Source organism: Zootoca vivipara, chromosome 12 (genome assembly GCF_965207765.1).
Source record: "Zootoca vivipara chromosome 12, rZooViv2.hap1.1, whole genome shotgun sequence".
Classification (NCBI taxonomy): Eukaryota; Metazoa; Chordata; class Lepidosauria; order Squamata; family Lacertidae; genus Zootoca; species Zootoca vivipara.
The window spans coordinates 10,414,331-10,440,562 of record NC_142595.1 but is presented as its reverse complement, the minus strand read 5'-3'; the positions used below and the strand labels follow the sequence as shown (position 1 = coordinate 10,440,562).

Sequence of the window (26,232 nt, the reverse complement as noted above, 5' to 3'; positions counted from 1 at the left end):
CCGGCATAATGCAACAGACCTACCAGCCTAGCAGCTCGAAAGCACAAAGTGCAAGTAGATAAATAGGTACCGCTCCGGCGGGAAGGTAAACGGCTTTTCCGTGCGCTGCTCTGGTTCACCAGAAGCGGCTTAGTCATGCTGGACAGATGACCCGGAAACTGTACGCCGGCTCCCTCGGCCAATAAAGCAAGATGAGTGCCGCAACCCGAGTCGTCCGCGACTGGACCTAATGGTCAGGGGTCTCTTTACCTTTACCTAATGCAACAGAAGATGTTGCCATAATGGCATGCTGGTGTGACAAGCTTACTGGGAAATGATATACTGTATAATGGATTGAAAAGGATGTTTAAAATAACCTTTGTAAAAAACAACACAGAAACTTTTCTTTTGGAAATTATAGAGACAGAAATTGTATAGAGATTTATTCATGTATGCGACGACAGCGGCAAGAATGTTACTCGCCCCAAAATGGAAAGAGGCAGAAGTCCCAGCAAAGGAAGATCGGGGAGAAAAATTTACGGAATATGCAGAAATTGTGAAACTTACCAAGAAGAATAAGAAATCAAGATAACAAACTTTTGATAAACTAGTGGAAATGGCTTATGGAATATTTACAGATAAATTGTAAACAAATAAAAACATTTGCGGGATTAATGTAAAAACCTGCCATTTTATATCTACAGTAGATAAAGAAATGAGTAAGTTAAATGAATTTGGATATGCAGAAGATAGAAAAAATAAGTTTAAGGAACTGCAGAAAGAGGAGGAAGGAAGTCAAGTTTTGAAATGTTAAAATGATTGTAAATTTAAGAAAATGTATATACTGTATCTTAAAAGTATAAATATTTTTTTAAAAAATGAAAAGAAGACGAAGCATGTCAGGAGAGGGGCCATATTTGTTGTTGTTTAGGCGTTTAGTCGTGTCCGACTCTTCGTGACCCTATGGACCATAGCACGCCAGGCACTCCTGTCTTGCACTGCCTCCCGCAGTTTGGTCAAACTCATGTTCGTAGCTTCGAGAACACTGTCCAACCATCTCGTCCTCTGTCGTCCCCTTCTCCTAGTGCCCTCAATCTTTCCCCACATCAGGGTCTTTTCCAAGGATTCTTCTCTTCTCATGAGTTGGCCAAAGTATTGGAGCCTCGGATTCAGGATCTCTCCTTCCAGTGAGCACTCAGGGCTGATTTCCTTCAGAATGGATAGGTTTGATCTTCTTGCAGTCCATGGGACTCTCAAGAGTCTCCTCCAGCACCATAATTCAAAAGCATCAATTCTTCGGCGATCAGCCTTCTTTATGGTCCAGCTCTCACTTCCATACATCACTACTGGGAAAACCATAGCTTGAACTATACGGACCTTTGTCGGCAAGGTGATGTCTCTGCTTTTTAAGATGCTGTCTAGGTTTGTCATTGCTTTTCTCCCAATACGGGATCTTTTGCAAGTGAGCAGGGAAGGCATTGCGTGGATACTTATTGCATTTCTATCCTGCCTTTTTTCTCCAGGGAAAGGTAAAGGTAAAGGACCCCTGGATGGTGAAGTCACGTTTTATTAGTTATATCTTTACTTGTACCAATGTACCTACAACTTTTCTGCTGTTGTAATAAGAATCACGAGTTGAGGGCTATGAATGAGAAACAACATAGTTGTCTGTGGCTACACATCGCCATCTACTGAGTCTACAGTATACATACACCAATTCACAAGTTCCAATGACTTTATTCAAAAGCAAGGCTACACAGACAATCACACCTATATATGCAAAGTAGAGGGAAAACACCCAAAACCCTGTCTTCATTTCCTCTCTTATCGATCCGCCCCCAGGCATCACTCAAAGCCTTCCTGAAAATCAGAAAATAAACAATACATAACCATCAGGAAACATCGGAAAAAACCAAGAATCTGCCTCAATCCTTTTTTATACAGTACACTGTCTACAACACGGCAATATAATCTAAGTATCGTTAAACACACTCTGTACAGTGGTACCTCTGTTTACAAACACAATTGGTTCCGGAAGTCTGTACTTAACCTGAAGCGTACTTAACCTGAAGCGAACTTTCCCATTGGAAGTAATGGAAAGTGGATTAATCCGTTCCAGACGGGTCCGCGGAGTACTCAACCTGAAGCGTACTTAACCCGAGGTATGAGTGTAATTGGTTCCAGAAGTCCGTACTTAACCTGAAGCGTACTTAACCTGAAGCGAACTTTCCCATTGAAAGTAATGGAAAGTGGATTAATCCGTTCCAGACAGGTCCGCAGAGTACTTAAACTGAAAATACTCAAACCGAGGTATGCCTGTACTGTACTGTGTTCCATTTCTCTAAAGGAATTGGACTATATTCAAGAGAATTTCCACTTTCTCTCTTTTTAATTTTTTTTCCTTTTTAAAATTCATTTTATTGTGCTGATACAAACGTTGTTAATTATTATCAAAAATTACAAATTGTACATCTCAACATAAACATAATAAAGAAAAGAGAAAAGAAAGAGAACAGAAAAACAAAAACAAAAATCACATAGACCAATTTAAATCTATCTATATCTATACCTACATATACACGATATACAAAAACAATATGTACCGGTATTTCTTCTAATAAATACTTTTTCATACGATTCAATCCTATAATATCATTTTATTATACAGAATACTTTGCCTTCTGGAATGAATTTCCCCTTTTATTTTATTTGTTCTGGACTTCTGTCTACCTCACAATGGTTCATTATATCTAACAAAGACAGTGTTTCCTGTATTTCATTATTTGTCCTCATCTTGGTACTGTATAAGGAAACATAGTATTACTGTTTACGGATTATTCTAAACACAACCAAATCTTAGATGTTGAACCTTGTTTCATTAGGTAAGTATTAAAGCATTCCCACTGTATCATTCGACTTATTTCTTATTGATTCTGTCATCTTCGCGAGTTCCAAGTACTCACATAGTTTTAGTTGCCATTCTCCTTTTGATGGAATGTGTTCACTTGGCTACTAGAACTCTAGCTGCAGTCACAGTGTAAAGAAACCCTCTTGTTCTTTCTTTTGGAATACTGTTAGTTAAGATTCCCTACTAGGAATGTTTTGGGATTTTTATGAAATTGAAGTTTCAATCATTTTTTCATTTCCTCGTAGATCATGTCCCAGAACTTTTTATCTCCTGGGCAGGGCCACCACATATGGAAAAAGGTTCCCACTTGTGATTTACCCCGCCCTAACCTGCAGGGTCAAGATTCTGCCAAAAATCCGACGGCGTCCGATTCACTCCAAAGCGGTGCCAAACGTGCGCACGGGGGGGGGGGGGCTCTGCAATGTTTGGTGATGAAAACACTACATTTCACAGTGTGCCACAAAATGAGCCCACTGGGCTCTTGCTCAGCAGCGCTGAGTCCACAATAAGCTCCTATGTGGAAGTACGCCGAGGGCATGTATAGGAGAACAAATTCCCCCACTTAGAGGAGCTTGCAAGCTCAAAATTGACACAGGCCTGCCGGATTGGGCCAAAGGCCTATTTGGTCCCTCATCCTGTGTCCCATAGCAGTCATCGAGTTGCCTAAGGAAGCCCACAAGGAGGACAACTTGCTGAGGTCTGCTGCCTCAAGATACTGGAAGCAGAACACATCCATCCCAAACCTGCTGCCGTTCATAGCCATAGCCTCCACGAATCTGTCCCATCTCATTTTAAAGCTGTATTTTGTGGTGCTTAATTCCACAGTCCAACCATGAGCTGCGTGCAGAAGCATTTCTTTTTGTCTTTTTGTCTTCTTCCATTCTTCTTCTTCTTCTTCTTCTTCTTCTTCTTCTTCTTCTTCTTCTTCTTCTTCTTCTTCTTCTTCTTCTTCTTCTTCTTCTTCTTCTTCTTCTTCTTGCTTTATTTCTATTTTTCATTCTTTTTATTTTATTTTGACAAAGTAATTACCATAAATAAATAAGAATAAAAATGTGCACCCCGCCAGCAAGGTGCACATTTCCATTGTAACTATCCGACCTCCCAAAATTTCAACACCCTCTTGCGACGGTCTGAGCACTTTCCATTTGAACAGTACAAATTCTATAAACAAGCATTCCCTTTTGTCTGCTCCATGTCTCCCACCATTCAGCTTCACTGAGTGACCCCGGGATCTAGAACAATGCTCCATTTTCAGCATTACCGGAACAATCATTTTGGTTCTCAAACGCCTTGGTACTTGGACAACTTGGAACCCAAAGGCTGCAAACCCGGAAGTAAGTGTTCTTTTTTGTGATTTTCTTCAGAAGCCGAACATGCTCCATCTTTAGTGTTTCGCTTCTGATTTGAGTGCCACACTTCCGTTCTGAGTGCTACGCTGATTTCTGTCTGTTTTTGCTATTAATTGTGCCTTTCTGGTTCTGCGGCTTTTTTGTTTGTTTTTGTGACTGTGTGGAACCCAGTTCAGCTACTGATTGACTGATTGTGTGACTGCAGTACATTGTTTATTGCTTTCATTGCATGGATCCATGGTCTCATTAGATAGTAAAATTCGCGTTAAATTGCTGTTTTAGGGGTTGTTTTTAAAAGTCTGGAAAGGATTAATCCGTTTTGTATTCCTTTCCATAGGAAAGCGTGCCTTGGTTTTGGAACGCTTTGGTTTCGGAACGGAATTCCGGAACGGATTAATTTTGGGAACCAAGGTGCCACTGTATTCTGTGAAAAGAAGGGAAACTTCTCTCTACCCGTTTTCCGCACCACACACAATTTTCTAGACCACAGTAACTGCTAACTTTCCTTTCCCCCCCTGAGGTGAAATGTCCCATAGATTGTTAACAGGGCCGGCCCACCCATGAGACAAGGTGAGGCAGGATCCACGGGGAAGCAGATCTCAATGTAAACCCTCATTTCCCCAATGTTTTTCATGTAGCTCTTCACTCACTGCTTCTTCTTCTTCTTCTAATTATTTATAATTTTCAAATGTATACATTTCATTAGTTTTACAATCAATTTCACATTTCAGATTTTGACTTCCTTCCCCCTTTTTCTGCAATTCCTTAAATTTATTTTTTAATATCTTCTGCATATCCAAATTCATTTGGCTTGCTCATTGAATTATCTACTGTAAATATGCACTCTTATAAGACTGCAGGTTATTACAATAATCCTGCCAATGCTTTCATCTGTTTACAATTTCTGTGCAAATATTCAATAAACTGTTTCCATTCTTTTATAAAAAAGTTTGTTATCTTGATTTCTTATTCTTCCAGTAAGTCTCACGATTTCTGCATATTCCATTGGTTTTTGTATCCATTCTTCCTTTGCCGGGACTTCTGCTTCTTTCCACTTTGGGGCAAGTAACATTCTTGCCCCTGTAGTAGCATCTCACTGCTTCTTCTCTAGCAGAGAACGAGGGGTGCCGTTTTGTGGTCCGCCTTGGGTGCCAAAATTGTGGAAGGAAGTTGTGCTGGGACCCATTGGGTTGCCTCCCGAGTCTGGATAATGTATTATTGTTGAGGAGAACACCTAGATTATAAGTATGCTGAAAGAAGACTCATGACCTGACGTGTTATTATCAAGCTGCGTTCTTGCTGGACACCGAGCTGCTTACAAAAAACCACTGAGGTGAGTAGCATAGCATCTTGGATCAGGGAGTCAAAATCTCAGAAGCCTCAATTCGGAAAGCTGAATTCAAGGGGCACGATAGTTGAAACCAGCTCTGGCCACGCAGTGGCAGCAAAATACAGTTTTTGAAAGCATCTGCATTACATCCTATGGTGTATTGTCACTAACTAAATGAATACTTGTCATTTGGAAGGCTATAGAAGGGCAAGAAGCAGGCTTGAATTTGTTTTGGGGATCTATCAATACTAGCCTTGGATTATATTAAATAAAAATTTCATCTGGACATGTGCCGAGCTCCATTTTCAGCATTACCGGAACAATCATTTTGGATAGCTCAGTCAGTAGAGCATGAGATCCTTAATTTCAGGGTTGTGGGTTCTAGCCCCATGTTGGGCAAAATGATTACTGCATTGCCGGGGGATGGACTAGATGTCCTCAAGGTGGGTTCCAACTCCACAATTCTGTGATTTGTTCTATGTCCATATACTCTGAGACTAAAGGTTTAGCCGTACCCCCCAGACACTTTTCAAGAATTCTCTCTTCTTATTTGGATTTAATTTGGGAAGTTTCCTTGCCAATGAGCTGATCTCTCCCTCTAGTGCCACAAGCTCATTTCCCAAATTGCGACAGCCCAAACTCTTCAGAGCTTGCGTTGCTCTGTCGAGGAGCTCGGTTTTTTTTTTTTGCATTTATAAAAAAATAATCAGGCATAGCCCAGGTCTTTAAAGCTGCTTTCCAGGTTATTGGAGGGGGTGGTGTGATGGTGGCTGTCCTACTGGTCCTAAGCCCAGCCCAGCTTCAGGTCCCCCACCAAGTGTCCCCCTTCTAGAAGCCACCGCTCTCAACTGACTCTCTTTAAACTTCTCAGCTTGCTGCCTGATTCTTTCTGAAGTGGGCCGCTGACTTCACTGCTGGACTAGCTCACACCGCAGGGCAAGGGAGGAGTTCCCTGGCATTTCCAGTTTGGTTTTCCTTGTCCTTGAATTGTTCCTTAATGGCCCTCGCTTGGCTAGGTCCTTCTGCATAGGCTAGCCCAGGAATTCCTCTGTAGCTTGTATTTCTCCCTTCAAAACCCAAATAATCCCAAATCCTACCATCTATTAATTTCTAGGGTTTTGGTGGGATCTCCCCTCAATTGCGTGCAATTAAGGTGATGCTATTGTTGTTGTTTAGTCGTTTAGTCGTGTCCGACTCTTCGTGACCCCATGACGCTATTAAGGTGATGCTATCAGAATTCCCAAGGGAATGTCAAGCAGGGAGCTACTGGGGAAGAGAGAGAGTGAAATTCTGATGGAGAGAGAAGATTGGAGGAGACTTGGAAAGGGAGAGTGAATGTTGGGGGGGAGGAGGCAGTTGAGAGTCGGTTGAGAGCGGTGGGTTCTGTAGGGGGGCACTTGGTGGGGGACCTGAAGCTGGGCTGGGCAGCTATTTAGCTTAGGATCAGAAGTGCAGTTGCCATCGCCCTCGTTTGATGGTGGCCGAAAAGGAGCGGAGATGCAGACAAGGTCTGCGAGTCTCCTGTGGAGGCCGGGGAATGCGGCAGTCCCATGCCCAGCAAAGAGGGGCCTGCCATCTGCATGGGAAACAGAATTTCCTCGATTTTGGTGGGCAACGGAGCCAGGGCTTGGCTAGTATTGCTAATTCCCAGGTGCCTTACACAAACCTCTCCAAGGACCTGGTCGTGTCTGCCACCCACTGTAACACCTCCAGAGAAACCAGCCTTACAGACATGGGCTATAATAGAAAGAAATTGTGGGCTACGGCCAATTTCATGGACATGGACTTCATAGAAAATCCTCATGGGAAGGTGCCTCGCATATCCATGCCTTCCCTCCCCCCGGTTGGTCCAACACTTCCGTCTTGTTCCCCAAATGTTGGCAACCAACTGGCAGGAGTAGGGGCTCCTTGGGGCAGGGAATAGTGCCATGGGGCACCTGCTGAAGGGGGAGGTGGTGGAGAGACTTCACCTGCAGCTTCAAGAACACCGAGGAGAAGGAGCAGTCAGAGAAGGCAGAGTAGGAAAGAAAACTGCTCATTATTTTTCATTTTAACAATATTTATTACTAAATTTTATTTGATCCTTGGCATACCGAAAGCAAAAATTTCCTCCAATTTCTTTATTGAAAGAATGCCAACGATGCCCTTTTCCTCCCGCCAGGGACTGGCACATTCAGACAGCATGTGTGGCATCCCAGAAGACATGCAAGGGCACTGAGCAGAATGGATTCCTGCAGCGACTTGAAAGGACTTTACAATTCAAAAGGCCAGACTGGAACGCCACGGAAGACGGAGTCTCGCTCTGTGTCCATCAGCTTGGGTGCTGGCGATGGAGACCATTCTCTTGAAGCGTGGCCCTGTGAAGGAAGAAGGACTTGGTATCCTCCTGGCAGACGTGGGGAATGGATGCCCAATGCCTCTGCCCTGACAATGGCTCCCAATGAAAGCTTGGCCCACCCACTTCAGGATGAGAGCATCTCCTTTCTGCTCTCATGCAGGAAGGTTCTTCCCCCACTCTCCATTGACACTCAACTTGTACTGTGTCCCTCTTTAAAAGAGGATTAGACAACCTAATGGAGGAGAGGGCAATCAAAGGCTACTAGCATCTCCTCCTACCTTCCCCACTTTGTACAGGGGTCTCTCCTCTCGCTCAGAAATAATCTGAGCAGCTGTATTAATTGGAGGAGACTTTGGCTGCTGCTTCCGCGCCAAACAGGGCCGGGAAGGAGCCATGCCCATACGGAGAAGGGGCAGTGGGGCAGCACTGTGAGGGTTCGCAGCCGGGAACCGCTGGGATGTTGCCTGGTTCTTCATCCCGGGAGCTGCAGCTGGAGCCTCATCCCTGGAGGGGTGGCCCTGTGGAGGAAGCAGGATATTGTATGGGTTCTCATGTGAATGGGCTCTCCCTGTCAGCCGATTCCCCAATTGTCGCCTTGCCACACCATGCTGCTGGGCAAACTCGCAGGGCATAAAATCGCCAGAGGCTCCTGAATCTTTTAATGCTCACAGTTGTACTGTACTCTGCGTCCATCTGGGAACTATAGCGCCACATGCGAGCTGAGACCGGGAATAGCCAGTGGTGGCGGAGGCCCTGTGTTGTCACATGGAGCAACACACACTGATGAAGATGCTTGTCGACTGGAACGTATTGTGGTTGTTCCTGCTTCCTCTGAGGGATTGTGCTTTTCGTCACCAAGGCGTGCCGCATTCCTCAAAGTTCATGCTGGTGGTGCAACTTCCTTGGTCCAGTTTGTGACTTTGAGTTGGTCCCATCCAGCCCCACAATTCTATGATTCTATGGCCATATTTGGATCCTGGTTCTCAAGTTCTCCTCTCCAATAGCCCAAAGCTTAATTGATCTTGAGAACAAATTACTAAATATTTTTTAATGGCTCGTCTCGGTTAAAACACTGCCGATACATTATTAAACTGAAGCAGGTTGAGGATGGTTGCTGTTAATAACAATTCTTATTATTGTTAATATTTAGATTTCTTCCCTGCCCTTCATCACCAGGACAGCTTACAATAATTTTAAACTGCAGTAATAAAAACAGTTGAAACAATCAATAAAATAGGGTGGGTTGTAAAATATAAGGTGTCAAAGGTGAAAGCAATAGCCCTGAACATGAGACCAAACAATTTCTCAAAATATGCTCCTTGCATAGCTATCAAATCATAGCCCAATTTCTAAAATAAATGATGCTGGTGCTCAAAACCTGACTGGACCTCACATCCCACTGCCCATAAATAATTTCCTTTCCAAATTCAGGTGGGTCAAGGCTAGCTATCTTTACCCAACTCTTGGGGAAAGACACTCTGTAAATGCTCAGAAGTGCTCAGTTCTTTATTATTGTTCCAGGGATGAATGCCATAATTTCAAAAGAGGCTCTGGGACTACTAAACCATGGTAGTTCAAGAAATGCTGATGGGCTAATTTTTTCGATGTAGTTCATGTACGAGTAGCCAGGGAGCACCAATGCAAGATTCTGCATTACTGCCTTTTCCCTGAGAGCTGCACCATCAGGGCAGCTCAATCCACTCTCCTGAATTAGCAAAATCAATTGTTTTTATCCGGCCAGCTTATCCCCCAGCTGTTAAGTAATGCCAGTCCCTGTATTGATGTAACAGCTCATCTGACCCCTCCAAAGAGGGTGCTAAAATAAGTAACAGGTCACCAAGTGGAAAGAGAGCCTGTGGAGCCAACATAATTAGAATCTATGAGGATTTTATTTATCATAATAGGATTCTGTTCTATGGGTAGCCAGGGAGGGTCAGGGCGAGATTGCACATCACTGCATTTCCCTGAGACCTGCGCCATGTCATCCTCCAGGCAAGGCCCTTCACATCTCCCCACAGGCTGCCAGATAGACCCCAGAAGCTGCAGAATGTCCACTTGCAGCGTGGCCACCCCAGTGTTTGGCTGAAAAGCAGGAGAAGGTCATGGCACTAGTGATGAGGAGGGCAAAGTCCCAGCGGAGGATGACTTTGCAGCTCGATGCCTGGTGTCCCATCAAATCGGCCGTGTGTTAAATGTTATTATGATATAAGAATTATTATTTGAATTTATGGGAAATCTTTGGTAATAAAATTTAGGCTAAAGGGAGAAATAGAAGATTGAAGGATGAGAAATAAATTTTTGATTGGGATTAATAGATTAATTATTGGTGGAATATAGTTGATGTTTTTAGAATAGAATAATTGAAAGATAATGATAAAAGGTATTAGATTGAATTAAGATGTAAGATGGAAATTGCTCAAATGGAATTCTAAAATGGACCCAGTGAGAGGGGAATCGGGGAAGTCAACAATGTTAAGTAAAAATGTAACAAATGATGTTTTTCTTTTTTATGTTGTTGTTTTTTGTCTTTGTAATGCTGTTTTTGTATTTTGGCAATATCGGAAAACGAATAAAAATTATTTGAAAAAAAGGGGGGGGAACACAAATAGGCCGTGTCCACTGCAGTGAGCAGGGCATAAGGCAACTGCTAAGACAGGAAGACCAAGACCAGGGCCAAAATCAAGCGCAGGGCCTTGAGAGACTGGGCACACGGGGAGGCCAGGAGAGTGCGGGCGATCGCTGTTTAGCAGGCCGCCATGACTGCAAACAGGAGCACAAAACCCAAGGCCATTGCAGCAGGCTGGAGACTGCTGTGACGTCCGCCACCCTGCAGAAGTGAATGCCCCCGTAGTCCTCAGCATGGGCGTGCAAGAAGTGGGGCAGCGCCAGAGTCGCGGAGAGCAGCCACACCAGCCCTGAGCAAAGCAGACCCCAGCAGGTGGCGGAGGAGTGCGGGCGATGGGCGATGGGTGCCCACATAGAATCATAGAGTTGGAAGAAACCACAAGGGCCATCCAGTCCAACCCCCTGCCAAGCAGGAAACACCATGAAAGCATTCCTGACAGATGGCTGTTAAGCCTCTGCTTAAAGACCTCCAAAGAAGGAGACTCCACCACACTTCTTGGCAGCAAATTCCACTTTGAACAGCTCTTACTGTCAGGAAGTTCTTCCTAATGTTTAGGTGGAATCTTCTTTCTTGTAGTTTGAATCCATTGCTCCGTGTCCGCTTCTCTGGAGCGGCAGAAAACAACCTTTCTCCCTCCTCTATATGGCATCTTTAAATATATTTGAACTTGGCTATCATATCACCCCTTAACCTTCTCTTCTCCAGGCTAAACATACCCAGCTCCCTAAGCCGTTCCTCATAAGGCATTGTTTCCAGGCCTTTGACCATTTTGGTTGCCCTCCTCTGGGCATGTTCCAGCTTGTCAGTATCCTTCTTGAACTGTGGTGCCCAGAACTGGACACAGTACTCCAGGTGAGGTCTGACCAGCGCAGAATACAGTGGTACTATTACTTCCCTTGATCTAGATGCTATACTCCTATTGATGCAGCCCAGAATTGCATTGGCTTTTTTAGCTGCTGCATCACACTGCTGACTCATGTCAAGTTTGTGGTCTACCAAGACTCCTAGATCCTTTTCACATGATCAGGCGTCTCTGCTGCTTTGCTTCACATTGCTTTGGTTGTATTCTGTTTTACTCTGACTGTTGGGAAACCTTGCGTTTTACAAGTCTCCCATAAGGAGCAAGAGCTGGGGTTTGTGTTTTTTTTGGCCTTTTCAGCTGAAAAGCAGGAGAAAAAGGACAATGGTCCAGGATAATGAGAGTTGTAGTCCAGCATCACCTGTAGGAGGACCGCAGTTCCCAAACCCGTCTTATTAGTGTCAGCCTTTTTCCAGAAATGCATCCACAGCATGAACTCGTACGTTCAAGTTGTAGGGTGTTCTCCCCGCCCCATGCAAATTTTCCCTTCCTCTTACCTGTTCTATTTACATGGTGGCTTTGGCAGCAGCCACAGCAGTGCAGACAGGAGATCCTGCAAGAAAGAAGGGATCTTTGAAGCAGGGGAGAACTGGACACTATGCACTGCTTCTTGGGTTGGAACCCTGTTTGCTGCTTTCCCAGTGGCATCAGTGTGTGTGCCCATCTATATAGTTCCATACCTCTACCTCTCTATTTATTTATTTGCAACACTTTTTATTGTTTATTTTACAACACATACACACACACTCATAAAACTAAACATAAAAGTAATAACACACAATCCGAAAACCAAAAACCAAAGAAATACAAATAAAACATAGTAACATACGAAAACTTACACAGATCAATCAGTCAACAATATATATATATATATCATATTTCAGTTCTTCTTTTCTTCCAATTGACTTCCTTCATCCTCAACACAGTTCTCTTTTCGTCTTTGGTAAACTGTCTCCTTCTTATTCCGTTATTCCTCCATTTTCTTTCTGTTTTTATCTTTTCTACCATAATTTATTTTGTAGAAGTTAATTGAAACAAGTCCAAGTATTACTTTGAGGCCAACTGCTTTTTAAGATATGTTTTATATTTTGCAATAACTCTTTATCTAATAATAGGATTTCATTTCTTCATTTGTTCTTTTGGGGGGGAGGCTTGGGCAGATCCTGCAAGAAAGAAGGTGTCCTTGAAGCAAGGGAGAACTCGACTCTAAGGGCTGCTTCCAGGGAAGAACCCCTGAACAGAACGTCCCCTCAGATGCTCATTTCAGCTGTCCCACCCACCCCAGGGACTTAAAGCAGATCCCACTGCGGAGCTCACAAGTCCCTTTTGGCAGGAACCATCAGGTGACCAGGAGATGCAGCAGAAGAGCATCTCTGACTGCATGGCTTTAAAAGAGGATTAGGCAACTGAACGGAGGAAGGGGGTGATCAAACAATGCTTCAGAAATATTATATTAAAATATAAAAGAAAACTTTATCAAAATGTATCATAGGTGGTATTTAACACCTGTAAAGATGGCCAAAGTATATAAATTAAAAAATAACATGTGCTGGAGATGCAATGGGGAACCTGGCACATTTATACATATGTGGTGGACTTGTCAAGAAATAAAAAAGTTTTGGTTAATGATTCATGAAGAATTAAAGAAAATGATGAAAAAATTGGTAAAGAAAAAACCAGAGATCTACCTATTAGGTTTATTAAGTGAAGAGATTCCCCAAAAGAATAAGACAGTGTTTTTATATGTGTGCACAGCAGCCAGGGTTCTAATAGCTACATATTGGAAGACAGCCAAAACACCAACAAAGGAAGAGTGGATAAACAAACTTAGTGAGTATTTATTAATGGCCAAGCTGACAGCAGCTTTGAGAAACCAACCGAAACAAAAACCAAGAAGCGAATGGGAATGCTACGATGAATATATAAAAAAATATTATTTAAAAGAGGGCATGCTCACATGCTTAGAATAAAAAGATATGAAGGGATACAAAAGATAAAGCGTGGAGATATAAGACAAGTGAGATAGAGGAATATAGGAAAGACAGAATGCATGCAGAGAATATATGTAAATGACAAAATTGGAGTTGAAGTGAAAACAGAAGTCGAGTAAACAAAGGAGGGAAGTTGGTGGGGGAGGGGGGAAGGTGGCGGGGGGCTGATTGGTATTTGGTGAATTTTCTTGATTCCCTCCCCCTTTATCGTTATTATTATTATTTATTGCTATTATCATTACGGATTATTATTTATTTATGTTCATTGGTTTATAGATTATTTGTTTATTGTTTATGTTTAATTGTAAACAAAAAAATGCTTCAGAAAAGCTGTTGCAGGAAGTCCCAGGTGGGCAGAGGGCTCTTGGGCTCGAATCCTGCTGGCGGCATTCCCACTGGCATCTGGGTGGTCCCTGTGAGAAGAGGAGGCTGGACCAGACAGGCCCCTGGTCCGATCCTGAAGGCCTTTCTTGTTTCCTAAGGCAACCCTCCATCCCCCTGTCCCATTACCTCTTAGGAAAGAGTCCTTTGTCTGGGGTCCAGTCCCTCCCAGGATGTGGTAGCTCCCAGGCTGAGTCTTTCCCTCGTTGCAAAGCAAGCTCTTGCTGGAAGCCACTGGTGGGGAGAGTGTTCCTACGACTCCCAAATGTTTCAGAATGACCCCTTGCTTGCAAAACGGCACTTTGTGACACCAGCTGGCAAACAGGGGCGGGCTGTTGGGTTGTCAGGCAGCTGCATTTCGAAAAATAAAACCAGGCGGGTCAAAGTGTGCTGGGATGAGGCCACCGTGGGTCAGGCCAGAAAGTGCTGCTGAGGTGTGTGGTTGTGCCTCCCCCTTTTCTGCATCTTGGTCCCCCACCTGTTCCTTTAGCTGCTTGATGGAATCAAAGCATGGCAGAATTGGAAGGGATCCCAAGGGTCATCTAGTCCAACCCCTGGCAATGCAAGGATCCTGCCCACAGCCAGGCCTGGCTGGGCTCCAAACTCCAACCATCTTCTTACCAACCAGATGCACTGACCCCTTTCAATTTTGCATGGGGTGGAGAAAGGGGAGAGAGAGAACCGTTTTGCTCTCTGTCCCTCAGGACGTGGATATGAGTGCCACACCATGCAGCCCTGAAAATATCTCAGGGGTTGTTACAGGGAGGAGGGAGGAATTGCATTGCGGGGGGTTGGACTAGATGACCCTCGGTGTCCCTTCTGACTCTACAATTCTATGATGCTATGTTTTAAAGAGCATCCAATGTGCCTTTAAAGCACATGACCTTCCCCTGAATGATCCTGGGCATTGCGACTTCCCTCTCACAGGCCTACAGTCCCCAGAACCCCTAACAAACTACAATTCCTGGGGTCATTTGCAGGAAGACATCTGGTTTTTAGAACAGGGATGAAGAACCTGCAGTTTGCTCACCCCCATTCCCTAGGAACCAGGAACGGGGAGCTCAAGTGCTTCTAACAGTGTGGTTATAGGGAGCAGCATGTATAAAATATTGAATGTAATAGGGTTATTAAGGTAATTGTATTAGAATTATTAGGGGAATGTCAAGGAGGGAGGGAGGGGGAAAAGGAGAGTGTGGAATTCTGGTGGTGAGTGATGATTGGATGAGGATTTGAAAAGGAGTTTGAATGTGAGGCAGTTGAGAGTCAGTTGAGAGCAGTGGGTTCTGGAGGGGGTGGTTGGGCATCTCTCAGTAGTCTAGTCATCATATTTGTAATAAAACAGCATATAAGATAAAGAGAATTTGAGGCCATAAGCTCAGGTACACACGTCATCAGTTAGTGAATCATTCATACAATCTCCTTTAGTGAGGGTGTAGTACCTAGGTTCGGGACCAAATATTGATTCCCCCCCCCCTCTTTTCTAGTTTCATAGGTTTATGTTCTGGTTCTAATGATGTACCCTGTTTCTCCAAAAATAAGACATAGCCATAAAATAAGCTATAGCAGGATTTTTAAGCATTCAGGGAATATAAGCCATACCCCGAAAATAAGACATAGTGATAGGCACAGCAGCAATACCGGCCGCGGCAGGAGGAGGAGGAAAAATATAAGACATCCCCTGAAAATAAGCCATAGTGTGGTTTTTTGAGGAAAAATAAATATAAGACGGTGTCTTATTTTCGGAGAAACACGGTAATAGGGGTGTGGGCTCTTTAAATACCGGGGGCTGCCACACCTTTTCTTTTATAAAATAAAATAATCTCCCCTTGTCTTCAAAAACACATGCATTGTCTCTTTCTTCAGGTTCTTCAGTTACATTTGTTGTAACTAAATCTATGGGGCCTCGCCAGCCAGCCAGCCCCCCAGAGGGCAGTCTCCCCTCTCTTAAAATTGCAAACCCAAGACTTCATGCGAGGGCAGGGCAACTCGGGCCCAGCAACTATGAAACTCAGGGCCAGCCAGTGGGGCCCAATTTGAAACTCTAGGGCCCAACATGAAATTTTTTTGTGGGGCCCTAGTTCACAGCCAAAGTCTGCAGAATCTTAGAGATATAAATCCGTGTGCTAGGTTATTTTCACAAGGTCAGCAAAGCCCTTCAGAAATCAGGCCTGCTATTGAGTTCTTGTGCAAGTTTGTACAATTCACTTCTGGATTTTTTAAACAGAAGATTTTGTTGAGCTTGAGAAACAAGCAAAAGCCACCTTGCCAAATGTTAACTACAAAACAAGGAGACAAAGTGAGGGAACGGCAAAGAAATGACAGAAGTGCACCTAATGCCGTAGATGCACTTTCTTCAAGAGATAAGTTTAGGATAAATTCCTTTAGTCCTATATAGTATTAGATGCACTTGAAGCCAATTTGCAAAGAAGTACTGTGTCCAGCGCTGGATGAATTCCAAGCCAGAATTAAAATTGCCGGAAGAAATATCAACAACCTCAGATATGGAGATGACACAGCCTTGTTGGCTGAAAGTGAGGAGGAATTAAAGAACCTTTTAACGAGGGTGAAAGAGGAGAGCGCAAAATATGGTCTGAAGCTCAACATCAAAAAAAACTAAGATCATGGCCACTGGTCCCACTCCCATCACCTCCTGGCAAATAGAAGGGGAAGAAATGGAGGCAGTGAGAGATTTTACTTTCTTGGGCTCCATGATCACTGCAGATGGTGACAGCAGCCACGAAATTAAAAGACACCTGCTTCTTGGGAGAAAAGCAATGACAAACCTAGACAGCATCTTAAAAAGCAGAGACATCACCTTGCCGACAAATGTCCGTATAGTTAAAGCTATGGTTTTCCCAGTAGTGATGTATGGAAGTGAGAGCTGGACCATAAAGAAGGCTGATCGCCGAATAATTGATGCTTTTGAATTGTGGTGCTGGAGGAGACTCTTGAGAGTCCCATGGACTGCAAGAAGATCAAACCTATCCATTCTGAAGGAAATCAGCCCTGAGTGCTCGCTGGAAGGACAGATCGTGAAGCTGAGGCTCCAATACTTTGGCCACCTCATGAGAAGAGAAGACTCCCTGGAAAAGACCCTGATGCTGGGAAAGATGGAGGGCACAAGGAGAAGGGGATAACAGAGGACGAGATGGTTGGACAGTGTTCTCGAAGCTACTAACATGAGTTTGACCAAACTGCAGGAGGCAATGGAAGACAGGAGTGCCTGGCGTGCTCTGGTCCATGGGGTCACGAAGAGTCGGACACGACTAAACGACTAAACAACAACAGCTGTGTCAAGCGATGTTGCACAATTGTTTTTCCATTCTTGCTATTTAGATAGCATCTAAGCAAGAAATTCAACAAGGTGTTGAACTGTTAATGGACGCACACCCAGAAGATATTGACCTGAAACTTATTGATGAACTTTGACACTTTCACCTGTACATGAGACAAAGCCATAGGCTTACAGCAGAGCACTCTCTGTCTCATACAAACCATTATCAAATTATATAGAAGGAAAAAATTCAGATGGCCTTTCCTAATGTGGAAGCAATTTTGCGGCCATTTCTTAGCTTTATGGTCACTAACTGCTCGGGAGAGAGGAGTTTTTCAAGACTCAAAAGAATTAAAAATGAATTAAGGGCCACGGTGACTCATGAGAGGTTGTCCACACTAAGCATGCTGTACATTGAAAGTGACAAACAAATGTTGATGAAGTTTTCTGATGTCCTTTAGAGGAGAAATTGTGAATTGCAGAATTTTAAATACCCATCATCATCATCATCCTTGGCTTCATTCAGTTTTGTTTATAACACTCTTCCACTTTCTTCTAGTTGTGTGAGGGAGAGGGATTGTGAGGGGCCTCACAAGTGGAGTAGCCTAGGGTCTCTCTTCATCTAAATCCGGCCCTGGAGGTGGGGGACAGGAGAGAGGGACTGGGGTGGCAAAGCTTAAGTTCCTTTATTTAGTGTATGCTTGCGGGGTTTTCTGTCAGCGTCACTTGGGGAGGTACTCGTTCTATTTGCTTGTTATGTGAGAGAGGTTGGGGTGGCCTAGGCTGTGGTTGATCGTCTTTGGCTGGCTGCAGTGGGATTTGTTTGTGGGTGGGTGAGGGGGGTTGTTGGGTTAAGTTAGCCATATTGAATTGTATGTTGCCCGTGGGTTATGAGCTCTTTCTAGTGTGGGTGGGCATTGTTATCTTGGAAGGTGCTCAGGAGGGCCAGTTCTGGGGTGACTTCTAGTACTGGTTTAGTTATTTTGCTTATTTCTGGTATGACTGCGCAAGCTCCTTTTCTGACTGGGTCCTCGATTACTTGGTTTGGTGGGATCTGCTGGTTCAGACACAGCGTACGCCTGAGAAGGCCCTACGAGGTGATCATGGGGAGGAGGTGCAAGGAAAAAACTGTTGTGACATTGATTTCTTGGGCAACTTGGAAGGGCTGTGGTGCGACCCAGAAACAGCAACCTGGAGCCCCACTGACCACTTAACTGCTCTCTTCTCCATCAGCTTGGGAGCTTTTTCTGGGATGTTTGCAGGGTATAATAGCATCCTTTATCGTTTGAGCATCTTTATCAAGATGCTAACAGATCTGCCTGCCTTTGATCAGTTGCGCTTCAAAGGAAGCTCACCAGTCCTCTGATTCTTTAATATTTTCCAGCCCAGATAGATGTTAACCAAAGAATCTCACAATAGTCCTCTCCTTGCAGGAGCAAGGAAGCATAGGAGTATCAGATGCACCACAATAACATGTTGGATGGGATGGCTTTCAAGGAGGGCTAGACAACTGCATGGAGAGGCCTATCAAGGGCAACTAGCCGTGATGGCTATGCTCAGCCTCCCCTATTGGAAGGAGCAATGCTTCGGAAAAGCACTTGCTGGAAGCCAGACTCCCCAAACCTGTTTCATAAGGACCCCTTCATTCCCTCTGCTCCAGTACCTGAGGGTTGTGACGTCTCTCCAGGGATTTGGCCAGAACAAAGTATATGTTGCGGAAAGGCTCCTTCCCTACAAAGAAAACAGAGACTTCAGCAGGTGCCTGGCTCCCAGCCATGCTAGCAGCAGTCTGGCGCATGAGGGTGGGGGACACGGGAAGGAAGCATTCCTATAATATGGGGCACTCAATTGTCATTTCCACTTACCTGAAGTGGGAACATTTCCCCCCTTGTTCTGGCCTGCCTCTCTCCTAAGGAAGATGCAAGCTCTTGTTGGAAGCCACTGGTGGGGAGAGTGTTCCTATGATTCCCAAAAGTTTCAGAAGCATCTTTTTGTTCCTTTAGCTGCTTGATATAATCATAGCATGGCAGGGCTGGAAGGGGTCCCAAGGGTCATTTAGTCCAACCCCCGGCAATGCAAGGATCCTGCCAACAGCCAGCCCTGGCTGGGCTCCTAATTCCAGCCTTCTGGTTACCATTACGATTCTGCATGGTGCAGAGAAAGGGAAAAAGAGAAATGTTTTGCTTACACTCTCATAATATTGATATGAGATCCACACCATGGAGCCCTTTCAATAACTAAAGTCTAAAGGGCTGTCACATGGAGGATGGAGCAAGCTTGTTTTCATCTGCTCCGGAGGCCCTTAGGGCCTGAAGCAGTGACTCTCCTTCCTTGGAGGTTTTTAAGCAGCGCTTGGATGGCCATCGGCCCATGGATCATCTAGTTGAGATTCCTGCATTGCAGGGGGTTGGACTAGATGACCCTCGGGGGTCCCTTCCGACTCTACAATTCTATGATGCTATGTTTTAAAGAGCATCCAATGTGCTTTTAAAGCACATGACTTTCCCCTGAATGATCCTGGGCATTGTGGCTTCCCTCTCACAGGCTTACAACCCCCAGAACCCCTAACAAACTACAATTCCTGGGATCATTTGCAGGAAGACATCTGGTTTTTAGAACAGGGATGAAGAACCTGCAGTTTGCTCACCCCCATTCCCTAGGAACCAGGAACGGGGAGCTCAAGTGCTTCTAACAGTGTGGTTATAGGGAGCAGCGTGTATAAAATATTGAATGTAATAGGGTTATTAAGGTAATTGTATTAGAATTATTATGGGAATGTCAAGGAGGGAGGGAGGGAGGGGGAAAGGGAGAGTGTGGAATTCTGGTGGGGAGTGATGATTGGATGAGGATTTGAAAAGGAGTTTGAATGTGAGGCAGTTGAGAGTCAGTTGAGAGCAGTGGGTTCTGGAGGGGGTGGTTGGGCATCTAACTATTCAGTTTAGGATCAGTAGTCTAGTCATCATATTTTGTAATAAAACAGCATATAAGATAAAGAGAATTTGAGGCCATAAGCTCAGGTACACACCTCATCAGTTAGTGAATCATTCATAAAATCTCCTTTAGTGAGGGTGTAGTACCTAGGTTCTGGACCAAATATTGATATTTTTTGCTTTTTTCTAGGAAGGATGTGGGTGGGGGGAATTCTGGGATTCATCTCCACAGAAGCATTCCCAACCAGGGTGGACACTGGGCTCTCAAATTTAAAGGGTGCCCTCTGCAATGCTAAAATTCGGCACCCCTCCCTCTTGTTCTTCAGCATTGTTTTGGCACCCTCTGCAGCATTGTGCCCAGTGTAAGCACACCGCTCATGCCATCCTAAAACGGCCTACCTTGGGATGTGCTGTTGGCATGGAAGAGGATCACGCTTCGTGTCCTGCCCAGGTGGACCACAGAGAAACACTTCACGTAAAACTATAGGAATATCTAAATCAGGCCTTCTTCCTCCAGAAGGTCACAACATACCTGCCCCCAAGCTCTGTTTCGCTCAGGTTGGCGCTACGACCTCCTGGCACATGTGGGGAATGGATTCCCCATGAAATTAACATACCACAAATTCCAGCGCCACTTCATAGTTTTTCCTGCGCCACAGCAGCTGCTGTGGCCTTCCTGTCTGAGGACCTGGCCTGGGAGACAGAAAGGAAAATAAAAACAGAGGAAGTAACCAACCAGTTATTCACAACAGAAAATATCATCTTTTTCAAAGTCTTTACATTCACTTACCACAATGTTTTCCCAGCCAAATTGTCTGTAACCAGGATTTGTTAAAACCACTACTGATGAGAGAGAGTGTTTCTATTGATGATACTTAAATTCAAGCGAAAAGAAACCAGTCATGGGTCAGATTTCTTTTATTTCACTTTATTATACTCTGTGTATAAAATTTATCAAATAACTGTGTGCCAGGTCAGTGTGCTGTCCAGGGCTGTTGACGGGACGCTTCGAGGCTCTTTCTCTCTTTCCTTCAAGGTCCCTCCTGCCTGGGTGTTTAGCTGAAAAACAGGAGAAAAAGGAAAATGGTCAAGGACAATGGGAGTTGTAATCGAGCATCACCTGTAGGAGGGCCCCAGTTCCCCAAACCCTCTTATTAGGGTCCACCTTTCCCCCTTCCTCTTACCTGCTCCTTTTGGGGGAGGTTTCGGCAGCAGCCACAGCGGTGCGGACAAGAGATCCTGCAAGAAAGAAGGGATCATTTAAGCAGGGGAGAACTCAGCACTAAGGGATGCTTCCCCCTGTCCCATTATCTCCTTCCCCCTGTCCCATTACCTCAGAGAAACGTATTCTCCGCCTGGGCTCCAGTCCCTCCCGGGATGCGGCGGCTCCCAGGCTGAGTCGTTCCCTTGCTGCAAAGAAAACAGAGACATCAGCAGGCGCCTGGCTCCCAGCCACGCTAGCCCCAGTTTAGGGCAGGAGGGTGGGGGACCTGGGAAGGGAGTATTTCCTCCTACCCGATCTTATAAGTTTTCCCAACCTGGCCTCCCCCTCCGTACGAGCATCTTGGCTCCATCCCAGCTGGCCTAGCTCAGAAGCAGCAGCCAAAGTTTCCCCCCTCACTGAAATAACTTGAGATGTTCTTCGAATTGGAGGAAACTTTGGATGCTGCTTCTGTGCCAAACAGGGCCGGAAAGGAGCCATGCCCGTATTATGGAGAAGGGGCAGTGGGGAAGAGTCGCGAGGGATTACAGCCGGGAGCCGCTGGGATGTTGTTTGGTTCTTCATCCCGGGAGCTGGACCTGGAGCCTCATCCCTGGAGAAATTAGGAGAAATATGGGCTAAGAAGGCAAAGAAAGAACCTGAAATGCAATGTATTTCTTTCACCTTTTGAGATTTCATAAGATTTCTCAACCTGGCTCTGTCGGGTGTTAATGTTTTGGGGGCATCATTTCTAAAGGAGGAGGAGAGGAGGAGGAGGAGGAGGAGGAGGAGGAGGCAAGAATAAGCACAACATGCCCTTGTTTGAGATCTAGGTGGTCCTGGACAGCTAAACTGAGGCCCACCATCATGGCAGAATACACTAAGATAGTAAACTGAAGCCCAAACATGGAGAACTCTCTATTTCCCAAAATATTTAGGTATGGACTAGTAGGCTGGTATAGATTCATGCAGTTCTGAAGCCATAGTCATGGAGTCAGCTCGGGGGTGGGGTGGGTGGGCTGTTCCCCAAGGCAATAGCCGGGGGGGGGGAGAGAAGTGGACCACCAAGAAACTACAGGAATCTCTCTAAATCAGGCCTTCCTCCTCCTGCTGGCTGGCTGGCTGTCCCATTGCTGGCATGAGGAAATGGCAATCCCCACCCCTAGCAATGGGGGAGCCACTTCTTCCCCTGGTCCAGTTCCACACACCATGTCCACTTCTGTCGGAAGGAAGGAAGGACGTATGGGGTGGGGAGAATTCTGGGATTCATCTCCACAGAAGCATTCCCAGGCAGAGCCAGATTGCCCAATGGGTAGAGCAGGCACCGGCCTATGGCCCCTGCAACAACGGATCACCATAAATACTCTTTGTTTTAGTATTTGGTAAAACCAAAGGCGTATCACAGCATACCTGAACACTTGCGGTTTCCCCCTAGCACCGCTGGGCTGCTGCTGCTGCTGGTGGGGGGGGGTGAGGGTGGGGGTGGGCCGGAGCCTTCACCTTTCCTCCCAAACCATGGCCCTGGGAGAGCGAAGGACATTGTATTTTCCTGGCATAAGCATCCACTCTAGGGCACCGGGGGTCCCCAATTATTTTCTTCTGGGACACAGCTCCCTCAATACTCCCTCCACCACCCCCCATCTGCCTTCCCAGCTCTCTCCTGCCCTGGCTGCTGCCCCCCCCCCAGCCACATCCCTCCTTCTCCTGCGTGGCACAGAGCAACCCAGAAGCGGAGCAGGGGAAGGTAAGCCATGGAATTAACATACCACAACTTGTAGATTGCTATGTTTAGACATGGCCGCCTCCCCTTCCTCCATTTGGTCCCGGCGCCACAGCAGCCTCCGTTGCCAGCCTGGCTTAGGACCCGGGAGACAGAAAGCAAAATAGAAACAGAGGAAGGGGTTACAGATGGGAAATGTCCAGGAATCCCAAAGTCTCCACTCAGAGACCCTGGCTTATGTCTCGCAGGAAGACTCAGGATCCACCTTGGACCTCAACCCTTCCCTGTTCCTGTGTTAAATTAAAGACTGTAAGCCCCTCGGGGCAGGAACCTGTTTCTCTAGGGTCACGATGGCGCAAAGAAATAATACAAAATAAATCTCACTACGCTCCTGCCCCGTGCAAGCTGAAGCCTGATAGAAGGGGCGTAGCAACGGGGGTGGGGGTGGGGCGCACTGGGTGCCAGGCTGAAAGGGTGTACCATTCGGTGCAGTTTGAGCACGTCAAACTGCAAGTAGACAAATAGGTACTCTGGCAGGAAGGTAAACGGTGTTTCCGTGCACTGCTCTGGTTCGCCAGAAGCAGCTTAGTCATGCTGGCCACATGACCCGGAAGCTGTACGCCGGCTCCCTTGGCCAATAACGCGAGATGAGTGCCGCAACCCCAGAGTTGTCTGTTACTGGACCTAATGGTCAGGGGTACCTTTACCTTTTATAAAACGTGAGAAGGAGCCTTGAGTCATCCCCAAGGAAGCTGAGCTGAACGTCTTTCCGCCCCATTGCAAATTCCATCCTGACTTTGTGCCATTTCATGCCGGCCTGTCATTCTGGGTGTGAGATCACAGCAGTGTCTTTGGGGAAAGCCCTGTTATTTAGGAGGTGTGGAGAAGGTAACAGAGCCTTGTCACTTCCTGAGGCAACCACACATTCATTGTTATAGGATGAATGTCCTTCCTTCCTGTCCTGTTGACTCCCTATGTATAGGAGGCAATTTCAAGGAACTTTTGCCACTCTGTTTTCTCCGGGTTTCTTCTCTCCAGGCTGAAATTCTTCCTGTCCCCCTCTCCACCAACTCAACCATATTGCAGTCGCATCAGTACATCACAAATTGCCCTTACATTGGCACTGTGGTGTCAGAACTAGCAAAAGTGCCTTGCATTTTGCTTTGATGGGTTAGTCGTTGTTTTCCTCTAGCACGGTGTCATATCTACCAATAATACTGTAATAATAATTTTTTTATTTATACCACACCCATCTGGCTGGGTTTCCCCAGCCACTCTGTGCGGCTTACATAAAAAATTGTAAAGCATTAGACCAGTGGGTCAGCAAGGTTTACCGGCCATGGGCCGGATCACTCCCATGGAGATTGTCTGTGGATGGGACTGGCGCAGCGCAATGCTGGAAATTGCTTCTGTGCATGTCCGCAGCGCTGGAAATAGCTTCTGCGCATGCCCAGACGCCGAAAATTGCACCTGCGCATAAGCGATTTTTGGTGCCTGAACATGTGCAGATGCAATTTCCGGTATCTGCATGTGCGCAGATGCAATTTCCAGCGCTGCTTGGCGAATCCCCGCGCTGTGCTGTGCTGGAGCAGGCGGCTCGGTTCGGGGGTGGCTTGTGGGCCAGTAAAACAGTCTTCGTGGGCCGCACATTGCCGACCCCTGCAATAGACATTAAAAATTTCCCAATGACAACATTTTTACACCCAAAAGCCATTCATTCTTATTTGTTTGCTGGGAGCATAGACAATATTGCACTGAGCAAGCATTATCACACATTTTCTAGTTCCTGTCGTTTTCCTCATCATAAAAAATCTGATCTTTCGGGAAAGTGGGTTTGTCATGCAAAAGCTTCAAATCAATGTAATTGTGCAACCTGAGTTCGTCAGTATATGATTGAATCCCACCCCAAACAGGGACAGTCTCTTATCTGTTTGGCAACAGCTGTAGAACCATTTATCGGCCTAGGTTTAACGTGACAGGCAGCTTAATCTGTCTTGCTAGAGGGTTGCCTTCAGATGTCTTCTAAAAGTTATATAATTACTCATCTCCTTGACATCTGATGGGAGGGCATTCCACAGGGCAGGTGCCACTACCGAGAAGGCCCTCTGCTCTGCCTGGTTCCCTGTAACTTCACTTCTCGCAATGAGGGAAATGCCAACAGGCCCTCGAAGCTGGACCTCAGTGTCCGGGCAGAATGATGGGGGTGGAGAGGCTCCTTCAGGTTATGAATGGGATGCCAAGGAGAATCCCTGGCAGGGCAAGATGTGAATACCCAACCCTTGTCATCAGCCCTTCAAACCTGGCAATTAGAGATGATCTTGGCTCCAAACAGGGAAGATGCGCTTCTGGAAATCTAGGGCAGCAAGTGGCAAGATCCACACCAACAGCACAACAGAACCGCAGTGCTTCTACGTTAGAGGCCCATATGCAACATTTAATATGGAGAGATGTCATCCAGAAGTGACCTTCACAGGGCCAACATCTTTGACAGTGTTAATTGACACTCACAAAGGTCCTTCTCAATATTAATTAACAACTTCCTGCACAGAAATCCTGCCTGTTACATCACTTCTTGTTGACCATGACTGGGGGACAAGTAAAAGGAGGGGGCTTTAATTACTGGTTTCCTCGCACTATTTCCTTTCCCCTTTTCCTTTTTATAGTGAAATGGTTGCTGTTCTGATATTACAAAATGGACCAGCTTACAGCAGTTTGCGAAACCTGAACCTATGCATGTTTACTTAGAAATCAGTTGCACTGAGTTCGGTGATATTTACTTACTAGTAACTGCGCACAGGATCGTGTTGCTAGCCTCAGGTGATATATAACGCAGTGACTGCAGGTGTAGAACAGGTTATTTTTACACCAGATTTTCTTCAGTTATGGGAAATCCATATTAAATGCTTTTCCAAAAAAAAAAAAAACCAAGTGGGCTGGCATTTTTTTTGTCACCGACGCACTGTGGATGCTTCAAAAACTTGTGTGCATGAGCAACACCATTTTCACAATATACTCTTGTCTGGAAACAACCTGAGAGAGAAGTGGCATTAGGGCAATGCTGTGCCAGCTGTTAAGTCTTGCCCTACATCAAACACAAAAGGGTATAACTAGTGACATGAACGGGAAAGGCTCTAGTTATTTGTTATTTAGTCGTTTAGTCATTTCCTACTCTTTGTTACCCCATGGAGCAGAGCACACCAGGCACGCCTGTCTTCCACTGCCTCCCGCAGTTTGGTCAGACTCATGTTGGTAGCTTTGAGAACACTGTCCAACCATCTCGTCCTCTGTCATCCCCTTCTCCTTGTGCCCTCAATCTTTCCCAGCATCAGGGTCTTTTCCAGAGAGT

General features: G+C 45.5%; 1 protein-coding gene and 1 long non-coding RNA gene across 2 annotated transcripts; both read right to left on the bottom strand.

Annotated features, from left to right (window-relative positions):
* Window positions 1–8,326: 8,326 nt before the first annotated feature.
* Window positions 8,327–14,101, bottom strand: LOC148683783 (uncharacterized). Its single transcript, XR_015946595.1, has 3 exons — window positions 13,891–14,101; window positions 11,887–11,942; window positions 8,327–8,422 (listed from the first exon to the last, which is right to left on the bottom strand). It is a non-coding gene; the product is annotated as an uncharacterized LOC148683783 (long non-coding RNA).
* Window positions 14,102–20,877: 6,776 nt separating this feature from the next.
* Window positions 20,878–23,048, bottom strand: LOC148683782 (uncharacterized). Its single transcript, XM_088655249.1, has 6 exons — window positions 22,933–23,048; window positions 22,577–22,687; window positions 21,481–21,779; window positions 21,299–21,375; window positions 21,150–21,204; window positions 20,878–21,024 (listed from the first exon to the last, which is right to left on the bottom strand). Exons 3-6 carry the CDS (start codon window positions 21,749–21,751, stop codon window positions 20,897–20,899), a joined length of 531 nt encoding a protein of 176 aa, XP_088511375.1. The 5' UTR covers window positions 21,752–21,779; window positions 22,577–22,687; window positions 22,933–23,048; the 3' UTR covers window positions 20,878–20,896.
* Window positions 23,049–26,232: the final 3,184 nt, after the last annotated feature.